A 20,997-nucleotide genomic window follows, 5' to 3' on the forward strand; every position below is an offset into this window, starting at 1 on the left:
ATCCACAGCTTTTCGCAGAGCACAAACAGTCCTCCAAATAAAGCTTGCTAATTGGATACTTCCCCAAAATGCTGCCACACAGTGTTGTTATGACGGATAGATGGAATATTTGCCCTGTAATAGATACACATTTGATTCCTCTGTCTCTGAGCAGCTTAATTTGAGAGCTGCCGAGTATCATGGGTATTCAGGGCTTTGAAGAAAACATCCCACAGTGAAACACTGTGGGATGTTTGTGTGTTTGTCTCTTTGTGCCTTCATGTGCATTTTATATGCAATCATAGAGATAGTCAGAGGCCCACAGCAACTGGACTCAGTTATCAACAACGACAACAGTAACACTTAATCTCTTTGCAAGAACTGCTAGAGCCTTCTCTGCTAGATATTGCAGCCCTTGTGCAGCACTATTAAAGGTTGTAATGGCCCACAAAGCAAACAGAATAGCTCAACTCCCAATATTTATGAAGAAAATGCTCAGTGCTCAGGCTAAAGCTAACCATTTTAACAAGAGTTTGGGGTTGTATTCAGCGTTTTGATCCTTTAAAAGTTAACAGGTCTCTCCATGGAAGAAGTCAAAGAGCTTGTTTCTAAGCAACTCAACCTTTTATTTAATCTTGTTCAAAAACAGCTCTGTGGGCTGAGAGTCAGAATCGAGTCTGTCCCCTGGTGCTTTAATTAAATGTATAAACAGATTTAAGATGATGTGTTTTTAGAGAGGGCACAGAATAGAGGATTTATGCTAATTATATTTTTTCATGCTGAGGTGTCCTATTAACATTTTTTGTGTTTATTCTTCTTGATACCAATTACAAATGCATCATTTTTTATTTTCAGATTTCCATTTAAAATGTTTTATTTGCATAATCTTCCTTTTTTCTCATGCGAGATCCGATCACTTACTGTTAAAGCCTTTAGCAGATACTTTGTTGATGAATTGTAGATCAGTCTGCTGGAAAACACAGGCAGTGTGAGCTGCATGCACCTTATTCATTGTGAAGAAGATGACGGATTTTATTGTGAAAGACACACTAAGGTCTTTAAAAGTTATAAATATATCCTTTAGATGATGCCTGATTTTGTTTTTTTCAAATATCTTTTGAAAAATAATTCACCCCAAAGTTCAGGATAAGACAGCAAATTCATAACCTTAGGAATATTTTAGTTGCTCACTCCTACTGAAGATAATTGGATGTTAGACCGTGTGCCTCCAGCAAGACCCAACATCGCTTTGTTGAGTCTGTGAAGCAAAACTAATGTGGGAAGTTCTGCATAATTTACTATAAAAGCTTTGTGTGAACTGAACACAGCTGACTACCTCTAACATAATATCAAACTAATGGTAACCATAAAGACTGAATAAAAATGGCAAAGTACTAACTCCTGAAACTGAAGCAACAATGTACCTTTACTTGACAGATTAACATCAGTTTGTCCTCTAACACTCAGCTCTTACTTGCACTTTGAAGAACTCTTTTTATCTTAAGACCTGATTTTTTTCACAACGGAGAACTGCTAAGGATAATTTCTCAAATTCTAACATAAATTTTTGGGGCGGCAGTAGCTCAGTCCATAGGGGCTTGGCTTGGCAACCGGTGGGTCGCTGGTTCGAGGCCCCACATGGGATCTTTGGCAAGTGGACTGGTGGCTGGAAAGGTTCTGCTTCACTTGCCTGGGCATTTCCGAGGTGCCATTGAGCAAGGCACCGAACCCCCAACTGCTCAGGGGTGCGCTGGTTGATGGCAGCATCCTCACTCTGACATCTCTCCCTATGTACATGTCCACCGCATGTTTGTGCATAAAATTATATGTATATACACCAAACTGTGTGTGTAGCATTACCCAAAAAAAATATGAATACATAACACAAGAGGAAAAATTGAATTTCCTCCCTGGTGATTAATAAAGTATGTTTCTTCTATAAAATCCCATCACTGTTGATTATCAGGATCACTTTCACTTCTTTTCTGGAGACATTTCTTCATTGACTGCTTTGATAAATGAGCCCCATTAACAGCTGATTTTGGAGCAGGAGTGTCTCTGCTGTGAGACTCAGTTGGCTCTGTTGCAGCTCAGCACTGTTGGACCAAAACTCTAAAGATAGTTGAGACTTTAGCAGGGAGGCAGCCAGTCCACAGCTGGACTAAACCTTGACCAGAGGAGATCAGGAAGCTGTTACTCAAACATTTTTTGTTACCTCCTCACAAAGAGGAAGAGCTGCACAGGTCTCTTGAGCAGTTTGTGATACAGAGAGATAATGCTATTCAGAAATCATTGGTCAGTGTGTGAATGACTGACTGCCTCTTGAGATGTAGGTGGCTGCTAGGTTCCTGAAGGGTGGGGATGACCACGAAACGCTCTGACAGCCAGAGTTGATCGGGCCTGCTCATAGAGCGATCAATGTAGAGATTGTTTACACACATGGATGTTTTGTATTTCTGTGTGTCTCCTGTATTTCTTGTTTCTCCAGTGTCTATGCATCTGTAGGTCCCTGTACACACATTAGTGTTTATTTTTATGCCAGTATACATCACCAATCTTTAGCCAGGGCTCTCTACCCTCTAACACCCTGACTCCTAATTTGCCTCCATCACTCCTCCATCTCTGCACCCATATCACTGAGGGTTTCACGCTTCTAACTGTAAAATGTACCCCTATTTACAGTAATATCTTCAATCAGAGACATCTCAATGCTAGTTGGATGCAACCTTTCTTTGGAAACAGCTGGAGGTCCAAATCAGCACCCAGAGGAGTGAGCGGGCTCATTCCTGTCTCTGTTCTTCTCAGTAATGACTGACAGATTTGTAGGGATGAGAGCAGTGGAGCCAGGAGGCTTTAAACTTGTAATCAGGTATCCTCGGCCTGCTCACTCCTCTCCATGTTGATCTTTTGGCAAGCTGATATGATTGCAGATATTGAATAATTCATGGGGGTCTAATGATGTGTCAATCACAGATGGTTTTGTTTTATTTATTGAGCACTATAATCAGGTTTGGGAGTCCTCAAAGCTCTATTGCAAGTTAATATTGCATGGAGACTGTTAGCAACATGACAATGAGTACAGCTCCTAGCTCTTCTCAGCAGGGATGTTGAGCTGTTGGTTAACAAGTCTAGAGGAGAAAGGAGCCATTTGCAAGGACCATGTTCTCTGGCTTTTTATGGCTTTGTAAAGAAAAATGACCTTCTGGACTGCAGTAATACACATGGAGGAAGCTCCATTGTCCATGTGCTGTTTTCATGCTCAATTAACTGGCAACTGCTGTAACAACCCTGCTTTTACCACAGTGTGCTGTATTCTCTAATATCTGTAGTTGATTTCTGTTTCTTTCCATCTCCATATAGCTCTTAAAGCTCCTTTAGAGTAGTCAGCCTTGCCCTGATGAAGGGTATTTTCTTCTTCACAAAACCATCCTACGCCTGTTTGTTGAGTTTTATTTCATCCATCAAGCAGTGGTATAACTACACAATGGGCCTTTTCAAAAACGGTGGCTTAAGTCCGAGGCAATACACCACTCATAATGCCTCTAAGACCTTGTGCAAACATTGAATCGCAGTAGGAAATTCATCAACTCAACCATGACAAAGAAGATGCGAGTGAGATGGAGATTCCATCAGGATCTTTCAGCACACCTTGTACTGAACACAGTCCTTCGTAGGCTGCTCCCTGAACACACAAATCCACATGTACTGGATGTCGGTGGGTGGTGCGCATGTTGTGGGACACCAAGAGTGTGACAAACCCCACATCATTGTCATGGAAAGAGGAGATTACAGCCAAGGACACTCTGTCAGGGAACTGACTCTTTGCCTGCAGACGAAAAAGAAGCTGTCAGGACACCAGAAAGCAAGGAGCTCTGGTACGGTCAATTCGACTTCCTCGGCTCACATACAATGACACGTACCTTTGGACGTAATTGCCTTAATAAGAATGCATTGTAAACACTCATTCTACATGCTTGGAGGCTGCTCTCCCACGAGGAAACACTACAAATTAGTGATGGAGGTCCTTTGTTTTACTTCCTGCAAAACAGCATCCCATTTTGGAAGCAATGAAATAGTCTACTAAGTGATGATGACAAGAGACTCTACTATAAAAAGAATCAGGCAAACAAAAATTTTATCTTCAGATTTTTGGGCCCCACAGCAAAATATTTAGAACAGAGGGTGAACCAAGAAGATTTTGGGGTCTTCACAGGGTAGAGCAGCCCCAACTTCAACCTGTGAGCTCTCCACAATCTGCCACACTGGAACCAGTAGAGTCATGTGAGGCCCCTCTCAGTCCTTTCTTCAAGGCCCCTTCAACATCCAGTAATAATGGACTGTTGTGTATGTCTATGCGTGAAGCTGTGTAGATCTGTTTCTTTGTACTGGGTCAGACAGAGCTGAGAGCTAGTTCAGAGGGGATTGGTGATGGGACAGCCTTATCATGACACTGTAGTCAACAACGTACAACAGGCTCCCAGAGCCCCCCTGTTGAGCTGCTTCCCTCCTGCTGAGCTGATCCCTGCTCCTGAGGATTAAATAGCTAACAGCCCTGCCCCCTGCTGCTCTGTCAAGTCACCAGTGAAGCCCCCAAACCCAATACCAGCCATCACCACCCTCCACCGTCCACCCGTTTTCATTTCAAGAAAGCTTCATTTTCAATTTCACGATGTCTGCAAATTTTACATGCAGCATTGATAGAAGTACAAAAACTGTCATCAATATGTTGCTTTGCTCGCCATCATGTTTAAAATATTACACTGTGGCTTCCGCCCCGCTTGTCTGACGAGGAAGACTGCGCCGTGAGGGAAATGTTTGCACAAACATCTTTGTTGATTTTCAGTGGCAAAGCTCTTTTTCAGGAGTACATATGTGAAAAAAGCTCATCTCTCAGTGATTTTAATCCTCACTGAAACACTAAGCCACTCTTAAACAGAGTGAGTCAAAATCAGGCAGATCACCACATCTGTCTTAAAGCTCTCTATACATCCCCTCCTCTTCCTCCTGCTTTTAACCACCATCTCTTCACTTCCACACTCTCTCTCCTGATGCTCCCCTCGTCTCCTCGCAGAGCTGATTTGGTGGGCAGGAGATGATGGTGGGCTGGAAGGCAAAGACAGTGTCTCCTCTTTATTGTCTTCTTATGGGATGCTGAGATCTCTGAGACATGGAGGTAGATGACGCTAAGAGCAGGTGCGTGTGTGTGCATGTGAATCGGTGCATGCCTGACAGCTATAAGGAAACACGATTGAGCAGCAGCTGTGCCTGAGGATATTAGTGTCGGCAGAGAGAGGCTGCAGGTAATGAGGAGTGTGAGTTGTGTGTGCTTCTCCTCCATTTATCAATGATTGGCTGGCCTTTTTTTTTAACAATCCCAGCCTCTACCAACAGGCAAGTCAATTCCTTACTTTCTCTCTGTTTCTGTGCTTTTTTTTCTATCCTCTTTTTCCTCTGTCAACTTCCATCACTCGGTCAGAATAGCCACAAACACATTAAAAACGTGTCTCTTCCTTGTACTCTCTTCACTCTTTCTTACATTTAGCTTCCATTCAGGTTTTCATGCAGTCAGTCAAGCAGCAGCAGTGTATTTCTGGATAATCACCAGTTATAAGGATGAGACCAATGCAGCAGAGATCGTAGGCAGCTAGTTTGCTAAGCCCCTACAGGGAGAAGCAACAACTGACCTTTAAAAAGCACAGTCTGGGCAAACCATCCAACTATCCAGACACTAACACACAGGGAGAAACCGACACTGGAGGGTTTGTTGTTATATATAGACTTGCCCTGAGTGTGTTGGCTGAATTTAAGGTGCTCCCATCAACACAAAGAGCAGACGCAGTGCTAGTTTTATCCATGGTACATATCTATCTGGTGTGCATGCAACAGTTTGCATTTCTATTATTTTTAAAGGAAAAATTTAAATAATCTCCCAATTGGCCTAATGAAGGCACCCATCTAACTGAGGACTCTCTCTGCATACTTAAGACATGCACTGGATGTCTGCCAGGATGTTCTGTATAAATCAATTTCAAAGGATTAACAGACATGCTAGCAGCATACCCTTGAGGATGGAAGTGTCTGTCTGTCCTCTGGTCTCAAATGAACAATTTGTCAGTGCTAATTAACAAATGTTGCATACATACAAACATACTAATCATAGATTGTGACTGTGGTATAGATTGGGTTTAATTAGCATTAGCATGTTAATATTGTCATTTTGATCCTGCTAGCATTCTGACATTAGCATTCAGATCTAATCACTTCTTCAGTGTAGCATAACAAATATATTAACATATTGGTGGACTCAGAGGCTCATTTCTTGCAAAGGATGAACCCTTTTACTTTGTCAGTGTGTACAGGAGAGACTTCTACCATTTTGAGAATCAACATAGTTGTTGCTCCCTAATAATAAACCAACAATGTAACAAATAAGCAGTTGGACCTCAAGCTTTGGCTGTAGCCATTACTTTCCCAGTAATATGGGTGTCAATATCCAACATCCTCTCTCTCCACCCTTCACTCCACAGAGCTGTCACGTGTGACTTACTTTGGTTATGAAGTGAGGTCTCAGACTTGCATCTCTCGGCTCATCTTGAAGAGCACAGAGCTGTAATTGATGCATGACCTACACCAGCGACGGCACTCATGTCCCCTGTCCTACATAACATTCCCATCCAATTAAATCTGTCTACACACACACACACACACACTCACACTCAGACACACTCAGACACACTGAAAGAGCACATACACGCTATAACCATGACTCTTTAAGTTATCTTCTTAATAGGCTTTCAAGGAGCCTTTTCAAGTTTATTCAATAAGTGTTGTGCAGAATCTCTGCAGTTTATCTGTACTCAGAATATGTGTGTCTGTATGCAAAAAATAGCAATATGAAGATATTGTGTTCTTACACTTTAAAGAAACTTTAAAGACTTCTGCTCTGAATAAGTTCATTCAAATGAATTATGGATATATTTGTTGGCCTGTGGATGGGTTGCTCTGTGTCTCACAAGGATTAACTGAAGGTGACACAAAGTTGGCAGGTCTGAGTCCACCTGTGTTTCCATGTGCTGCTGTTGCCTGATGGTCTGTGTGTGTGTGTGTGTGTGTGTGTGTGTTCAGTCTTTTGGCTGACCTTGTCCTCTACACTCTGAGACCATCCATACTGAGGGCGAGGCTCCATCAGATCCCCAGATGTCATACACAAGCTGCCAGGTGTGTGTATCATTAGCAAATAACAAGTAACCGGCTCTGCCACAGAGGGTAATGCGTGGATGAGTGATATTTACAGCTACATGAAAGTGTAAGTGTTCCAAAGGTTATATAATTGGTTTCCAGGCTGGAGGTCAATAGCTCTAAATATGGCTTCAAGATTAACCTAAGGGGTCCCAGGATGGTTTACAGGATGTCAAAGAATGAATCAGTCTGCTGTGTCTGCAAAATACTGGATACCTTTCCATGTTCAGATCCTCTCAAACAAACTCAACAAGTTAAAACAGCGAAAAAGAAATGCTCACCATAATGTCCAAAACATGGCCATGACCTGTGACACAAGAACACATTAGACAAAGTTCACAAACTAAAATAATCCAGAGGCAGTCATTTTAAAAGTTTGAAATGAAGTTGAGCCAAAGCAGTCTAATTATATGAGGATATTTAAACATCACGGAATCGAATCCTGTTAGATTACACAATTTAGCTGGACTACATGGAAAACCTGCCATCTCACATTATTGACTGTGCCACTGTATAACAAAAATGTATTGAGAATGTCTTGAAGATTCATTTCTGTCTCTCGTCAGTTTTTGTAATTTTTTATTTTATTTTTTTTATTTTATTTTATTATTATTATTTATTTATTTTTTATTAATTTTATTATTACCCTTTTTTTCTATTGATTCTAATCGTTATTCTGGAACTACCTATTGTCTGCATTCTGTCTGTAATATTAACTCCTCTCATACAGTAGGCTTCCTACTCTTCCTTTATGTCCTTTGTATAAGTCTATTTTCTGTCTACGTGCTTAAATTTGAAAAGCAAAATAAAATAAAAAATAAATTAAAAAAAAGGCTAAACAAGCTTCTTGTCAGGTAGAGATTCAATTTAACTAAATGTTTACTTCCACGTTAACTGAAAATGGTGATATGTTAGGTTCATAGTGTATGGCTCATTTCAATTTTGAATTAGAAAAAATATTCCATCATATCAAAAAATGCTGTATACTTTTAAGTTTTACATTTTGCAGAGTTCCTGGAGTAACATTAGCCACATAATCAGACATTAAATCCCAAACAGCATGATCACTTCTAAACCTAAAGAGTGTTTTTTTCTTCTTCTTTTTTTAACATAATTTGAAATGGACTAAATTTAAAACTGCTGTTGGTAAGAATGGAGTAAAAAAAAACTGTACCTTTTTCTTATGGGTTTGGAGAAAAGGTCATAATACCCATCAGTACTCATCTGTAAGTGAAATAATTTGACTTATTGGCGAAATCTCTGCGTTTTCCAATGCCTTTGTATCAAGCAGGTTATTAGTCCCCTCTCTCCCGTTATCATGGACCAATCAGAGCTACTCCCCAAAATACTTCTCACTGATTGGCTGGGAAGCCACTACTTCCTCATAGAACACACATAACACATTTTTGTGGGTGGGGTTACGGGAGCAGGGAGGGGAGGGGGAGGTGAGTGAGAGGAAATCTACCCCTTATAGTTGACATTCGAAATCTCTCTCCGAACTGATGTTTATATCTCGACTACCAACACCAGCTTTAAGTCACAAATAGTTACAGGATAAAATATCTCTTGTCAGTGAGTTTGTGAGGTAATATTGACTTCCTTTTTATCGCAGGGATTGATTTGGATTTGAAAGTGCCAATCATGTGACCTAATACACATTTCAACATGGCTTAAGTCTTTTTCTGGCTAAGACTTATTTTTTTCTTTTCAATTCAAAGGTGCAACCCAACTCAGTAAGTCTGAAACTAGCTGGGAGCTACTAAAAATGTTGATAGTAAACATAATCAAAGATTTAGAAATAGCTAGTGCTGGTGGAAAACTTTCTTGTGCCTTAATTTTCAAGTTGCATGATTATCAGAAAATGATGTGCTGTATTCACATTTTTGAGCAGCACTGGAAAAAATGTGAGGTAAAGTATTGGAAAAAATTAAACAAAATGAATTAATTAAATAAAATTAAAGAGGAGATGGCAGATATGTTTCAGACAACATGTTTTTATAATCACAGAGGCCTCTTTAAACCTAAATAAATGCATGCTCACTTTGCTTTTTTTGCTTATTTTTAATTATGACCACCCCTTGAATGTTCATGTGTCTTGGCCCTGTTCAAATGTAACCAAAATTTGCAGCTGTGTGGTTGTTTGTTTAGAGATGTGTGTTTGTGTGGGTATTTGAGCCCAGCAGACAGCATGGTGATAGGTGTGGTACAGGCCTCACAGTTTCTGTGATGTGCTCTGACACACAGATGGCAGCTGATTCAGATAGACTGTCACTCCTCTTCCAACTCCTCCCCTCCAACATGGAATTTCACTCTCCATCTCACACCTGACTTGATGGACATTTAAATTAGTTGAAAAAATACTGTCATCTCTCTTGTCTCCTGTTTGTAATTTCCTTTCCTTTTCCTTATCTCCTCCTTTAATGCTTTCTTCTTTTGCTCTGTTTTACTGTTGCTCCATTATTTTCTCCTTTCTCATTTTGGATGAGATTCAAGAATGTATGCATCCAATCACAATGTCATGGTTAAATGATTTCAAATGAACATCACTATCTGCAGCTTTATTTATCAGAGGAGACCAAAAACATTGTATAAATGTGCAGCTAAGTTGACTTTATAAATAATGGATACAATTCAGCAGACAACTTTCACTGCATTTATCTCTTCCAAAGACTGCGTAGAGAGTCTTTAGAAATGCTGTTGGGATTTCCTTCACTTGGCTGCTAATGAACATTCTTGGTTAACATGAAAACTGATTACATAAGAAAAAGATGTCTTTGTTTATGTGTTTATTATTTAGAATCCCCTCCAGGCTGAAGATGATCACATAGCCTGGTTTCCCTCACGCCAAATCACAACCTCTCAGCTCATTACTTGTGACAGGACACAGAGGGTTTGAGGGATTAATGCACTCACATACTTGTATCTACCTCTCAGCCTTGCACTTCGTTCCAACAGCTGTATGAGAACCAAATAAAATGCTAACAAACAAGTTGCAAGGAAGTCCAACTCACCCACATGTGCACAGCTTCAGTTATTCACCTTAAGGTGTGCAGCAGGTAGAGAAGGGGTGTCAAACTCATTTCAGTTCAGGGGCCACATACACCCCAATTTGATCTCAAGTGGGCCAGACCTGTAAAATCATAACATAATAACCAATAGAGAAGGACAACTCCAATATGTTCCCTTTGTTATAGTGCAAAAAGTACATTCTGAAAATGTTCAAATTTCATGAACTATCTTTTTAGAGAATCAGCTGTTGTATTTTTTGCCAAGAAGATTCTCATAGAGGGGCCAGATATGATATTCTTTAAGCACTGAAACCTGCTGCGAACACACCAAGCACACAGGTTATTCAAGTCACCTGACACAGAGTGTAATGTTTACAGCAAAAGGACAGATAGATTATAATAATGATAAGGTAAAGTTCACTATTATAGACCCCCCTGCTCCAGCACGAACAATGTGCTTGCTGGACAGTGTTGTATGCAGGGGTGTAGTGCTAGTGCTAGTGCTAGCAGTGACGGAGCGCACCTATGACGTATGCATGGTAAGCATGCTCACGACATGTGGCTCAATTTTTCAAAAAGGTGGATCCACATCTCCTGCTGTGACAAGTTTACATATACAAAAACTTTAGTGTTGATTGGATCTTGAAGTGCTCTAAAAAGTCTATGAATTTCCATCTGGTTATGAAAAATGCGAATATTCTCCCAGAGTGCCGTTCAGGTGCGCTCCATCAGCACATTGATCGTATGTGACCCCGAGAGGACAAATCTGAAATAGTAGTTACTTTTATTGAAAAATTGCAGTTAATGTCTTCTCTGTCATTTTTTCACTTTGGGGGGTTGTCTACGGGCCAGATTGGAACCTCTGGCGGGCTGGTTTTGGCCCGCAGGCTGTATGTTTGACACCCCTGAGGTAGAGCATGAGATAGACTTCATTTGAGTAGTACACAGAGCTGAGGTGTTGCAAAGATTTATATGGATTCGTAACTTGAGGGCTTGACTTGCAGCTCAACAGAATCTACAGCATCAGCTTACCTCTGTAGGCAAAAAAAACCAATGTGTACTTTTCATAACCAACTTTCATTGCCTTTCACACACACGCACACACACACACACGCACACACACACACACACACACACACACACACACACACACACACACACACACACACACACAGGTTGTAAAGGTTACAGTGTTGTTGTCCTTGTTGAACTGTGTGCTGTAAGTGTAGTTAGTAACCTGCATGGACAGACATGTTCTTTCAGTGGGGTTTTTCTTGTATTTGCATCATCTACAAACTCTTACACAACACTGTTGGCTATGATGGCTATTGGACCACCATTTAAAAAATGAACATCCTGCTGTATTGAAGAAGACTTGAAACAAATTACTGAGACCAAAAAACTCTCTGGTAAAATGTTTTCTTAGGTAAAAAAAAACCATCAAAGATGTATGAGCATTTTCCATATGGTTTTCATATAATACGACTTCTTTAAAGGTGGCATATAGATATGATGCAGATAAACTTTGGTATCCAGAGTATTCATTGACCCACAAAATGTTTAAAAAGGCCACCCAGTCCTTTGTCCTTGGTTGGCCTTTGTCTGAAAACGCACAGTCCGACAGTTCATTCAGAATCATCTCTCCCTCCAACAGCACAAGGAGAGTAGTAATCATACTTACCCCCTCATATGGTATCTCCACCCTCATCCTCTGAGCTGCACATTTGGAACCAAACTTTTGGAAGACTGCCATTGTTTTTTTCACAAGAGTTGGAGCTGCAAGGAAGTCTCTCTGAATGCAGATGAGCTCCTTACCCAGCTGAAGAGCGGGGCGGGGCTCTCTTACATTTAAAGAGACCCACACTTCAACTGACAGTGATGAGACAGGCTGTTTAGGGCCGGTAGGGTCCAAAACCTCTACTGTTGCTTGATCCATTTTATATTTTTGACAAAGCAATGCAAAAATGTTTCGTTAAGAGCACAGGGGCTTTGTTAAATGGTTGAAAGGGGGCATCACGTGTCCCCTGCTGGTCATTAGAAAGAAAGCATGTTTGGGGTACTTCTGAATAAAATTTACTTTTGAAACCAGAGGCTGTGTCCATTCATATAGTCCATGGTCACATTTTTTTTACTGAATGACTAAATTCTTTATCACAGTGTAAATAGACACTCAAGTTTTGAATCAATGTACACTCTCCTGAGAACAACGGGAAAAAGTAGGGTACCTTTATTGAGGTGTATCTACTTCTTTGTTTGCAGTACAAGAAATCAGTTGTGGAGAATTCCATCTGCTGTCAGCATAAACAAACATGTCAGGTGTGACAGTACATTTACACAGTAGCTGTCTAACTTCACCTGTTGCCATTAAACATTGTGGTTCGTATGCAGATTGTGTAAGCAATCATTCTAACAAAGGCCAGAGAAACATTAGCTGGTTTCTTTTCACAAACACAATCTGTCTGCGTGGGTCGCTTTAAAATCTGACAGACTTCAAGTCACAGTTCTGGATTGTTGACATGTCAGCCCCAGTGCATGCTGGGAGCATTAACTTGTTTTCCTTTATCCAGATTATGTATTCAGAGGTAAATTTAGGCGAGTGTCTGGCCTCTTTCTTTCATTCATAATCCATCTACTCTTCCTATTTCTCTGTCTTTCTGTCTCTTTCAACATAAAAGAACACAATCCCACATTGTTTGTTCTGCTCTAGCCCTGCAGCATCATTTAAAAAAAAAAAAGATTTGTCCCCTTGTGATGAAATGAGTCCTGTCAGGAGCTGCAGAGGATTACACGGCTTTGTGTACTTGTAAGTCTTTGTGTGAGCAAAAGATATAGCACAACATGTTGATGGCTAAAACTCCTACAAGTGTCAGAAAGAGAGCTTCGGAGGAAAGAAAAGCAGAGATGTTTTCTTTGTTTTTGGGAAGAACAGTGTTTTCTTTTCTCTGCCTCTCTTTTTCCTTATCTCCACTGCCTTGAAGATGTAATCAAACCACAAACACCCACTCTGGGAATCTCTTTAGTGTCAAGCCTGATGTCACGCTTGATTTTAAATGCTTGATGGTGAATCACACTACGAATTAATTCAGTTAGATATTTGACTTCTGAGATCAAGTGAGTCTGAGTTTCTTCTGACCTGCATGTGTTCATCTTTGTCAGAGTTCTTTATTCATTTGATGCATGAGAGCTGTGCAGAGTTTATATTGAATCACAACTTATTTTCATGATCCACTTCTTACTTATATAGATTGGCTTTACATGAGCTCTATTATCTGATAAAACTGAAATAATGAGTATTACTCACTGAGGTATTTCTGCCTCACTGCTATGAAGTACCCAGGACTTAGTTAGAAAAAGATGAAAAGTTCACTTTCGTCACAAACCTTGTTTTCCTGCTGTTTGGAACTTGGCAGGATGCACACACTCCGTACACAATTGCACTTTTTTGTCTCACAAAAACAGCTGCATCTTGGAACAAGGTCAGTGAGGACAGTGAACCCAGACACTGCAGGTTCAGGCTGTGATATCAAAATAATGAGCTGAAGGGTGATGAAAAGCTTAGGGAGACTGAAGACACAGGTGATATCTCTGTGGGTTCATAAATCCAAGCAACACCTCTGACTTGACATGCTGTCATTTCACACATTGTGTATTAAAAAGATAGCTGGAGCAACTTTAACATTGTTTTTAGTTATAACAAAAATTAAACACTGTACAAAAAATATGTACATTTGAAACATTGTTTGAGGATTTGATCAATGTTAGAGTAGCCAGAAAAACAGAAATGACATAAATTCTAACAAATATTAAATCCAGGCTGTCTGTCAGTTATTATTTTCATCATGAGCAGCTGTTTTCAGTCGTCATGTTGGCCTTTTGTTGATCCCTTCATCAGCGTCACTCAGCAGTGACTGATCCTTAAATCTATGAACCTGCCTGATGTGTTAGAGAGGTAATCACAACATCCAGATACTGAAACACGTGTTCGTCCCTCTTCCTCAGCAGGTCTCTGTTAATCAACCCTCATGCACATGTTTGTTTAAACAGAGTTAATTGGCACTCCTAAGTGTATTTTTCAGAGGTGTGTTCTGTGACATCAGACTGCATGTGGATCTAAACCTGTCCCCTCAGCAGGTGAATCCAAAAGCATCATCAGACCCCCAAAGAAAAAGTTCCCAAAGGCTAATCCATCTGTCTCTTCTCACACTTTATCCTGCAGCTTCCCATAGTGGGGTCGATTCAACCAGTTTTTGTAGGTGACATTCAAGTTAAGCTTCAAATGCTACCAGAGTTTCAAAAGAGCAATAGCCTTATACTGAAGAAAAACCCTATGCACATCTGTTTTCATTGACGAGTACATCAAATAAAAAGTGGAGGTGGAGGAAAAAAGCAGACAACTGTGTGCCCTCTAAAATGAGGGCAAAGACAGAATGAAGATCATGTGAAAAAAAAGAGGATCACTCCTAAAAGGAAATCCTCCTGAAGTGACAGTGTTGGACTTTTTTCTTGCGTTCGATGTGTTTGGATTGTTGTTCTGGTTGACGTCAGCTTCAGATTTGAAAGTAAAGGTGTTTTTCTTATGACAAAGAGACAACCTTGATCATTACTGCATACTTCAGTTGTAATAGATGTGTGTTTTAATCACAGATCCAGGATCAGTTTGCATCTTAACAGTTGGAGGGCTGCTTTGGTCAGCAGTTCACGGACACAGGATTAGACTGCTAACACATCACACAGGGGAGGAAAAAACACAAACAACCACAACAAACACAAACAAGGAGTCAATGAATATACATGATTGTATGCATGATCAAACTCTGACAAGCATTCAGTCCATAGATCCATGTCTTGTTCACAGTGTGTCAGGCCTCTGTTTGAGCCAGTCTGGGTCTGCTGAGTTTTTGGCTCAGGGTTGAAGTCTCTGCCAAAGACGCTCAGTGAGAAAGGACCAAAGCTCAGCGCTGACTCTCAGCCCAACTCCAGAGACTAATGGCTTGTAGCTCCAAACATATGTTGCTCTGTGTAGTTGCTTTAATTGCTGTCATTTTGGGTAATGGTTGGCCTTTTTTATCCTCCCTGCTGTTGCAGGCATTCTGCTAATTATATCTGTCAGCCCTGCAGCCAAAACCAGCATTTCACAGTGAATTCAGCACAGTGGGGACTTAAAATAATGTTTTAGTATATTATTGGTGTGTGGGGGGGATGTAAATGACTGACAGTTAAGTGTTGAAGTTGATCATTTGAGGTTTTATAAGTAAATCTGAGATTCGTCATTGTGGACTTCTTTTATAAAAGCAGGGCCATGAAAAATAAAAGTTCTAAACTGAGATCTCCATTCCCTCTCATGTCACGTAACACTTTTCTTCTGTAATTCTAAATTATGCTGAATTGAACAAAAATTAAAAGTGTGCTTAATTCAATATAAACATTCTTGTTTTCCTCTTCAGGTACGACACAATCACCAACCAATGGGAGACGGTCTCTCCTCTTCCTAAACCGGTCCATTCAGCAGCAGCCACAGTGTGTGGAGGGAAGGTCTACGTGTTTGGAGGTGTGAACGAGGCCAGCCGCTCTGCAGGTGTCCTCCAGTCCTACGTACCGCAGAGTAACACCTGGAGCTTCATTGAATCACCTATGATAGGTAAATCAGTAACAACACTCACAATCTAACCCTTTGGCAGTGTCTCACACGCATTCTTTCTTCAACACAACATGCAGTGTTTACATCCTCAGGGATGTAACAGAGTTCAAGATATAATCTTGAGCAGTGGATCACTGTATCATGGTGAATTGATGACAATGCTGTTTGTTCTCTTTGCACTTCATACACTGGGAACTCTTGTCCATTGGTGTAGTTATGGCATAGTAATGGGCCAGTCAATTTTAGCTAAATACTTGATAAGTTTGCCCAAACATTTTCTGTAAAAGACATAAAACTAGTTATTTCTTGTATGTAGCCTAAAAAGGGCAAAACCATCTACAAACATGGACATGTTTTTTTCATTTAGAATTAACTTCAGGCAAAGAAAAAAGTCAACAGAGTGTTGATCTTTTCCAACCTTGTTAATCTGCTCCATCTCGACGTGAAAGTACTAAACCCTCTGACATGTTATGGGTCAAACTCTACAGTTTCTCATTTCACAAACCTGCAGCCACATACTAGCCAGAGCCACCAGGGACCTGTGAGGAACTCAACCACGGAAAAAACACTCAAACTAAACTGCCATTACTCCAGGCTAGCAGCAAAAACACAGCGTACAACTCTGCACAGTTTAAAACACTGACAGCTGTATTCCCTATACAGAGATTTATCCACAGGCAGATCTTTGCACAAAACTACATCTTTTAAAGATGCAGCACAGCACAGGGATGATTGCTATTCGAATATAACATACATTTAACATTAGGGCCAGAAAAAAACAGCACCTGTGATGCTCTTTAAATAACAAATTATATCATCCCATTAACTTGAGTGCAAACTAACCAAAGTCACTTCCTGATGTACAACGGAGGGAGCTCTGTCGCACCCCTACCCATATTGTATCTTTTAATGATAAACATGTCACAAGGTTTACGAAAGAAAATTTATCATAAACAAACACTGATTCATTTTATTCCTCAACTAGCAGACTACCAGTGAAGAGTCCAGGAAGTGACTGGTCCCAGTCCAGAAATAATCAAACACCAAACAGCCAGTTAAAGTCATTAGTCATTTTAACATTTTACTGTTCATACTGATTATAAAACAGACATACTTTTAGGAGACTTTTACAGCCTCACATTAACAAACAGACCTCATGCTATGTAATAAATTGTCAAAGCATTTCTTAAAAGCTGCAACAGAAAAATTATATTTGTTTTTATTTCAATACATTTTCCACACAATTAGAGATTCTATAAGAAATGTGAGGTGACCCAAATTAACATGTTGGCAAAGGATGGATTCTCAGGGCAAATATTTATCCAAATATTTTAAATATTCTTTCTAGCATTTTGTTGCTTGAGGCAACACTCAGAGCAGCAGGCATCAGAGAGAAACTCTGGGTCTAAAACGTGTTTGAATTTTAATGTTTCCTGACAAGAAGTTGATCTCATGTCATTAAAGCTCCAGCATGGAGGTGCTTCACTCAGCTCTGTTGCCAAAAAACTTGCTCTCTGTTATTAGAGCTTTTTCAGAGCAACACTACTGTGAGCAAAATTATGATTATGTAACGTGTATGTGTGTTGTTTGTGCTGAAAGCTTAACAGTTTAAAGGGCTGTCAGAGCCGCTGGCAGAGGAGGAATTAGAGAAAAGTCTGGTGAGAAACACACATGTAGAGTTGCAGGCACACACAGCATCCCCTGATCTCATATCCAACATACCTAACCTGAGGAAACACTTCCACACACACACATATATATGAATTATGTAATGAGGTTGTCATGTATGCGTGTGTGTTAATGACCTGCACAGACTGAAAAATGTTCATCCGTCAGTGTGTGACGATCTTGCGTATGACAGCCAATAAGCCGACAGATGATGGACAGATTTAGAGCTTCTTGTGAAATTGTGCTGGCAATGATTTTAGTGAGTTGGTGAGGAGTGCTTCTCTATCAACCCTCTGATTTGCTAGATTCCTCTCTCTCTTAAGTTCCCTCTACCCCTCTCTACATCTCTTAGCTCTGTCATATCCCCTGACATAAATACAGCTGTGTGTGTTTGCTCTGACTTTCCGTGTGTGCGCCCCCCCTCTGCATGGATCATCACAACTGCAAATGGGTTTCACAAACACTTATCAGGACTGACTTCCTATCTTTTGCAGAGTGAAAAATAACATTACTTTTGCCAGAAACAGTCCCTTCAACAGGTCTACTGAGATGTGTAATGTCTATGCAGATCTGCTCATCTGTATCTTTCTTTGTCTTCAATAAATCTGTCTGCTGAGCAGCATACGTACTGAAACATAGGGGTGTAAATGAGCCTCCTCACATGCAGCCTTATTACTTTCCTTTAAATGTAACTTACACAGACAACTGTAATGAAAAGTGGACTGAGATATCTCTCTGAACAAAGTCACACAGATACACTCAGGCCAAATAAGCATTATGAAGGTGGGGGATAGGAGGGGGAAGATTGTGTGCTTCCATAGATACCTAATAGTTAATGTTCTCTATCTTACTAAATTAAATCACATCATCCTTTCTTCTTCTCTTTTCATCTTTTCCAATGCTACTCTCATTCTGAACCATATAAAAAGGATGTTAAATAAAAAGTTTTTGCTGCTCCAATTACATTTATGTAATCTTGTCTCAGCTTCTGTCATCAACAACTGAAGCTTCTTCGTCCTCCTTCCTTCTGCTCCCTCGTTCTCTCTGCAGGGACACAGGTAGCATCAGAGGACACTCAGCACCTCGTCTCCTATCCTTCAGAGGAGATTGTCTTGTTCATGTTGATGCTGACTGCACATTTTCTTACAGCTATGCGATGATAATTGCTGTTTAGGATTCTTTATCAGACAGAGAGGTCTTATCTGGATCAGAACAGTAAACAGTGTGAGGAGAGTTCAGTGTGTGTGTGTGTGTGTGTGTGTGTGTGTGTGTGTGTGTGTGTGTGTGTACTGTCCTTGCAGGTTTCATAGAATCAGATATGTGCTGTGTTGATGTAGGATCAGATAGGAAAGACAGTGAGGCAACAACAAGGTGTTTGCTTAGACAGCAGCAACAAATTGTTTCCTCACTGTGTGTGATTTTGTTTTCATAGCTACCTGTTCTTGACCTCAGCCTGAGGGATCCCAGACTTGGTGACGAAACTGTTTTATCGGAGTGTGAGAGCCTGCATTACCATATCTGTTGCCCTGTAGACACAGCTGTACCTCTGTAACTGAAGCTGCTTTACAACCTTGATTTGCTTTCTTTTCTTCCTTAGTTATTCATGTATGTATTAGCTTGCTTGTTTGTTTTTTGGAGAGTTTAGTTTTGTACAGTATATATGTAGGATTAGGTCAGAGGTCAATACAGACTATTTTTGGTTGAGAATTCAAACCTCAGAGTTGCAGACAAATCCCTATGTGAGGCTTGAAAAATAGCAATCCTCTCCAGAATTCAAATGTTTTCAGCTGGCACTACTTGTGCTGTCTTTTCTGTATAGCCATGTTGTTAGAGCAGAAACGGTTTGATTTTCATGCTGAAGGCCAGGGGACTGAGCGCAAACACACCACGGTGGAGAAATGTTTAGAGCAGTCCTTCGGTACTTGCCAATTGAGAATGAGATAAACCTGCCTGGTACTTATCCAGCACTAAAACCTGCTGCTTACTGCAGGTCAGAGAGAGAGCAAGAGAAAGCAGTGGTGAAAGTTTCTTTGGGAAGAAAAGAGGAAAAGGTTTTTTCTTTGAGAGCGTCCTGTTATTATTCTGCCTCAGGTGCTGAGCAGGTAGAGAAATGAATGTTCTATGTTTATAAGACCAACACAAAATATGCTCCCAGTGAAATACACTCACATATGTTCTGGGAGAGACTGGCAGCAGCAGCAGCAGCAGCAGCAGCATATCAATGAGATAAAGAAAGTAGAGGAAGAAAATAAACTTGTCAGGTAGAATGTGAGGAGGACCAGAGTATCTTGTTTTCCATGGGAAGAAGTTGACGCTGACCCCTCAGAGGCACAGCTTGATTTTCAGTGGTAAATGACTGCAATGTAGTCATAAATAACATATGATTTTAATTATTGTTTACTTACATCTTATGATAGCAGAATGAACAGCAATGTCTTTCTTTTGGTCTCCCACATCACTCTGACCTTCGTTGTCTTTTTGTTTTTTTCTTTTATCAATCAATGCTTTACAAACAGGGCAGGTCTACACCATACTCTATGTTAAATTATTAACAAAGACCCAACATCAAGACAGGATAAGATACAGTCCCATCTTACACACAGGACTCAGTCTGATCTCATCATAACTCACCATGAGCAGAGCACTTTGCAGCATTTAGCAAGTTACAGCGGCAAGGTTAAACTTCCTTTAACAGGCAGAAACCTCCAGCAGAACCAGACTCATGTTAGACAGCAATCTGCTGAGGTCGTGTTGAGGTTAGGATAAGGGATAGGGGAGATGCTGGAAGAGAGAGAGGATAGTGGTGAGACGGATAGCAGTTTTAGAACATAATCATTCAAATGTGTTTTATTTGTTGAGTTTCTGTTTTTGGTTGTAAAGCCAAGTACGACATCCTCCTCAGCTGTACTGTGCTGATATGAACATGTTGTCATGCTATCATAACAAGGTCAACATGCCAACATGGTGCATGAAAACTGCTTAATATCAGCATGTTAGCATTGTTGTTATGTGCAAGTTAGCAAACTAAGGTTAGCTCAAAAAATTGCTGGGAGTAAGTACAGCCTACCGGAGCTGCTCTAAAGACCAGATGTATGCAAAACCCTGTTTCCAAGAAGTACAGTTAATTTACCATTGTACCATTTAGTATTTATAAAGGAGGAATGTGAGGTGATAAAGTGTAATTGTGAAAGTGATGAAGTGAACTGATGAGTTCCCAGCCATATGAATATGCAGCCTCATTATTTCTGTCTATGTTCCTAGTGTTCTCTTTGAGTTGGTTGCATCAGGCCTCTAGGTTTGTTATTACGGAGCATTCATGGTTGGAAGCATAAAACAGTGCAGCTCATGCAGAGTGTCAGTGTGTGGGGCAGCAGGAGCAACCCTCACCTCCACAGGTGATCTGTTAATCCAGTATACATGTTGGAGTCAAGCTTTTCAAGCTTTTTGCAACATGATTTCTCCTGC

At 40.4% G+C, this 20,997-nt stretch overlaps 1 protein-coding gene across 1 annotated transcript in view; it reads left to right on the top strand.

The window, feature by feature from the left end:
• Positions 1-20,997, top strand: part of LOC117824471 (kelch-like protein 29) — a 139,800-nt gene that overhangs the window by 115,173 nt on the left and 3,630 nt on the right. Inside the window, exon 13 of the mRNA XM_034699956.1 lies at positions 15,671-15,864. Coding sequence (XP_034555847.1) covers positions 15,671-15,864 — 194 coding nt within the window. The remainder of the gene's footprint in view (positions 1-15,670; positions 15,865-20,997) is intronic.

This window comes from Notolabrus celidotus, chromosome 13, assembly GCF_009762535.1.
Source record: "Notolabrus celidotus isolate fNotCel1 chromosome 13, fNotCel1.pri, whole genome shotgun sequence".
Lineage (NCBI taxonomy): Eukaryota > Metazoa > Chordata > Actinopteri > Labriformes > Labridae > Notolabrus > Notolabrus celidotus.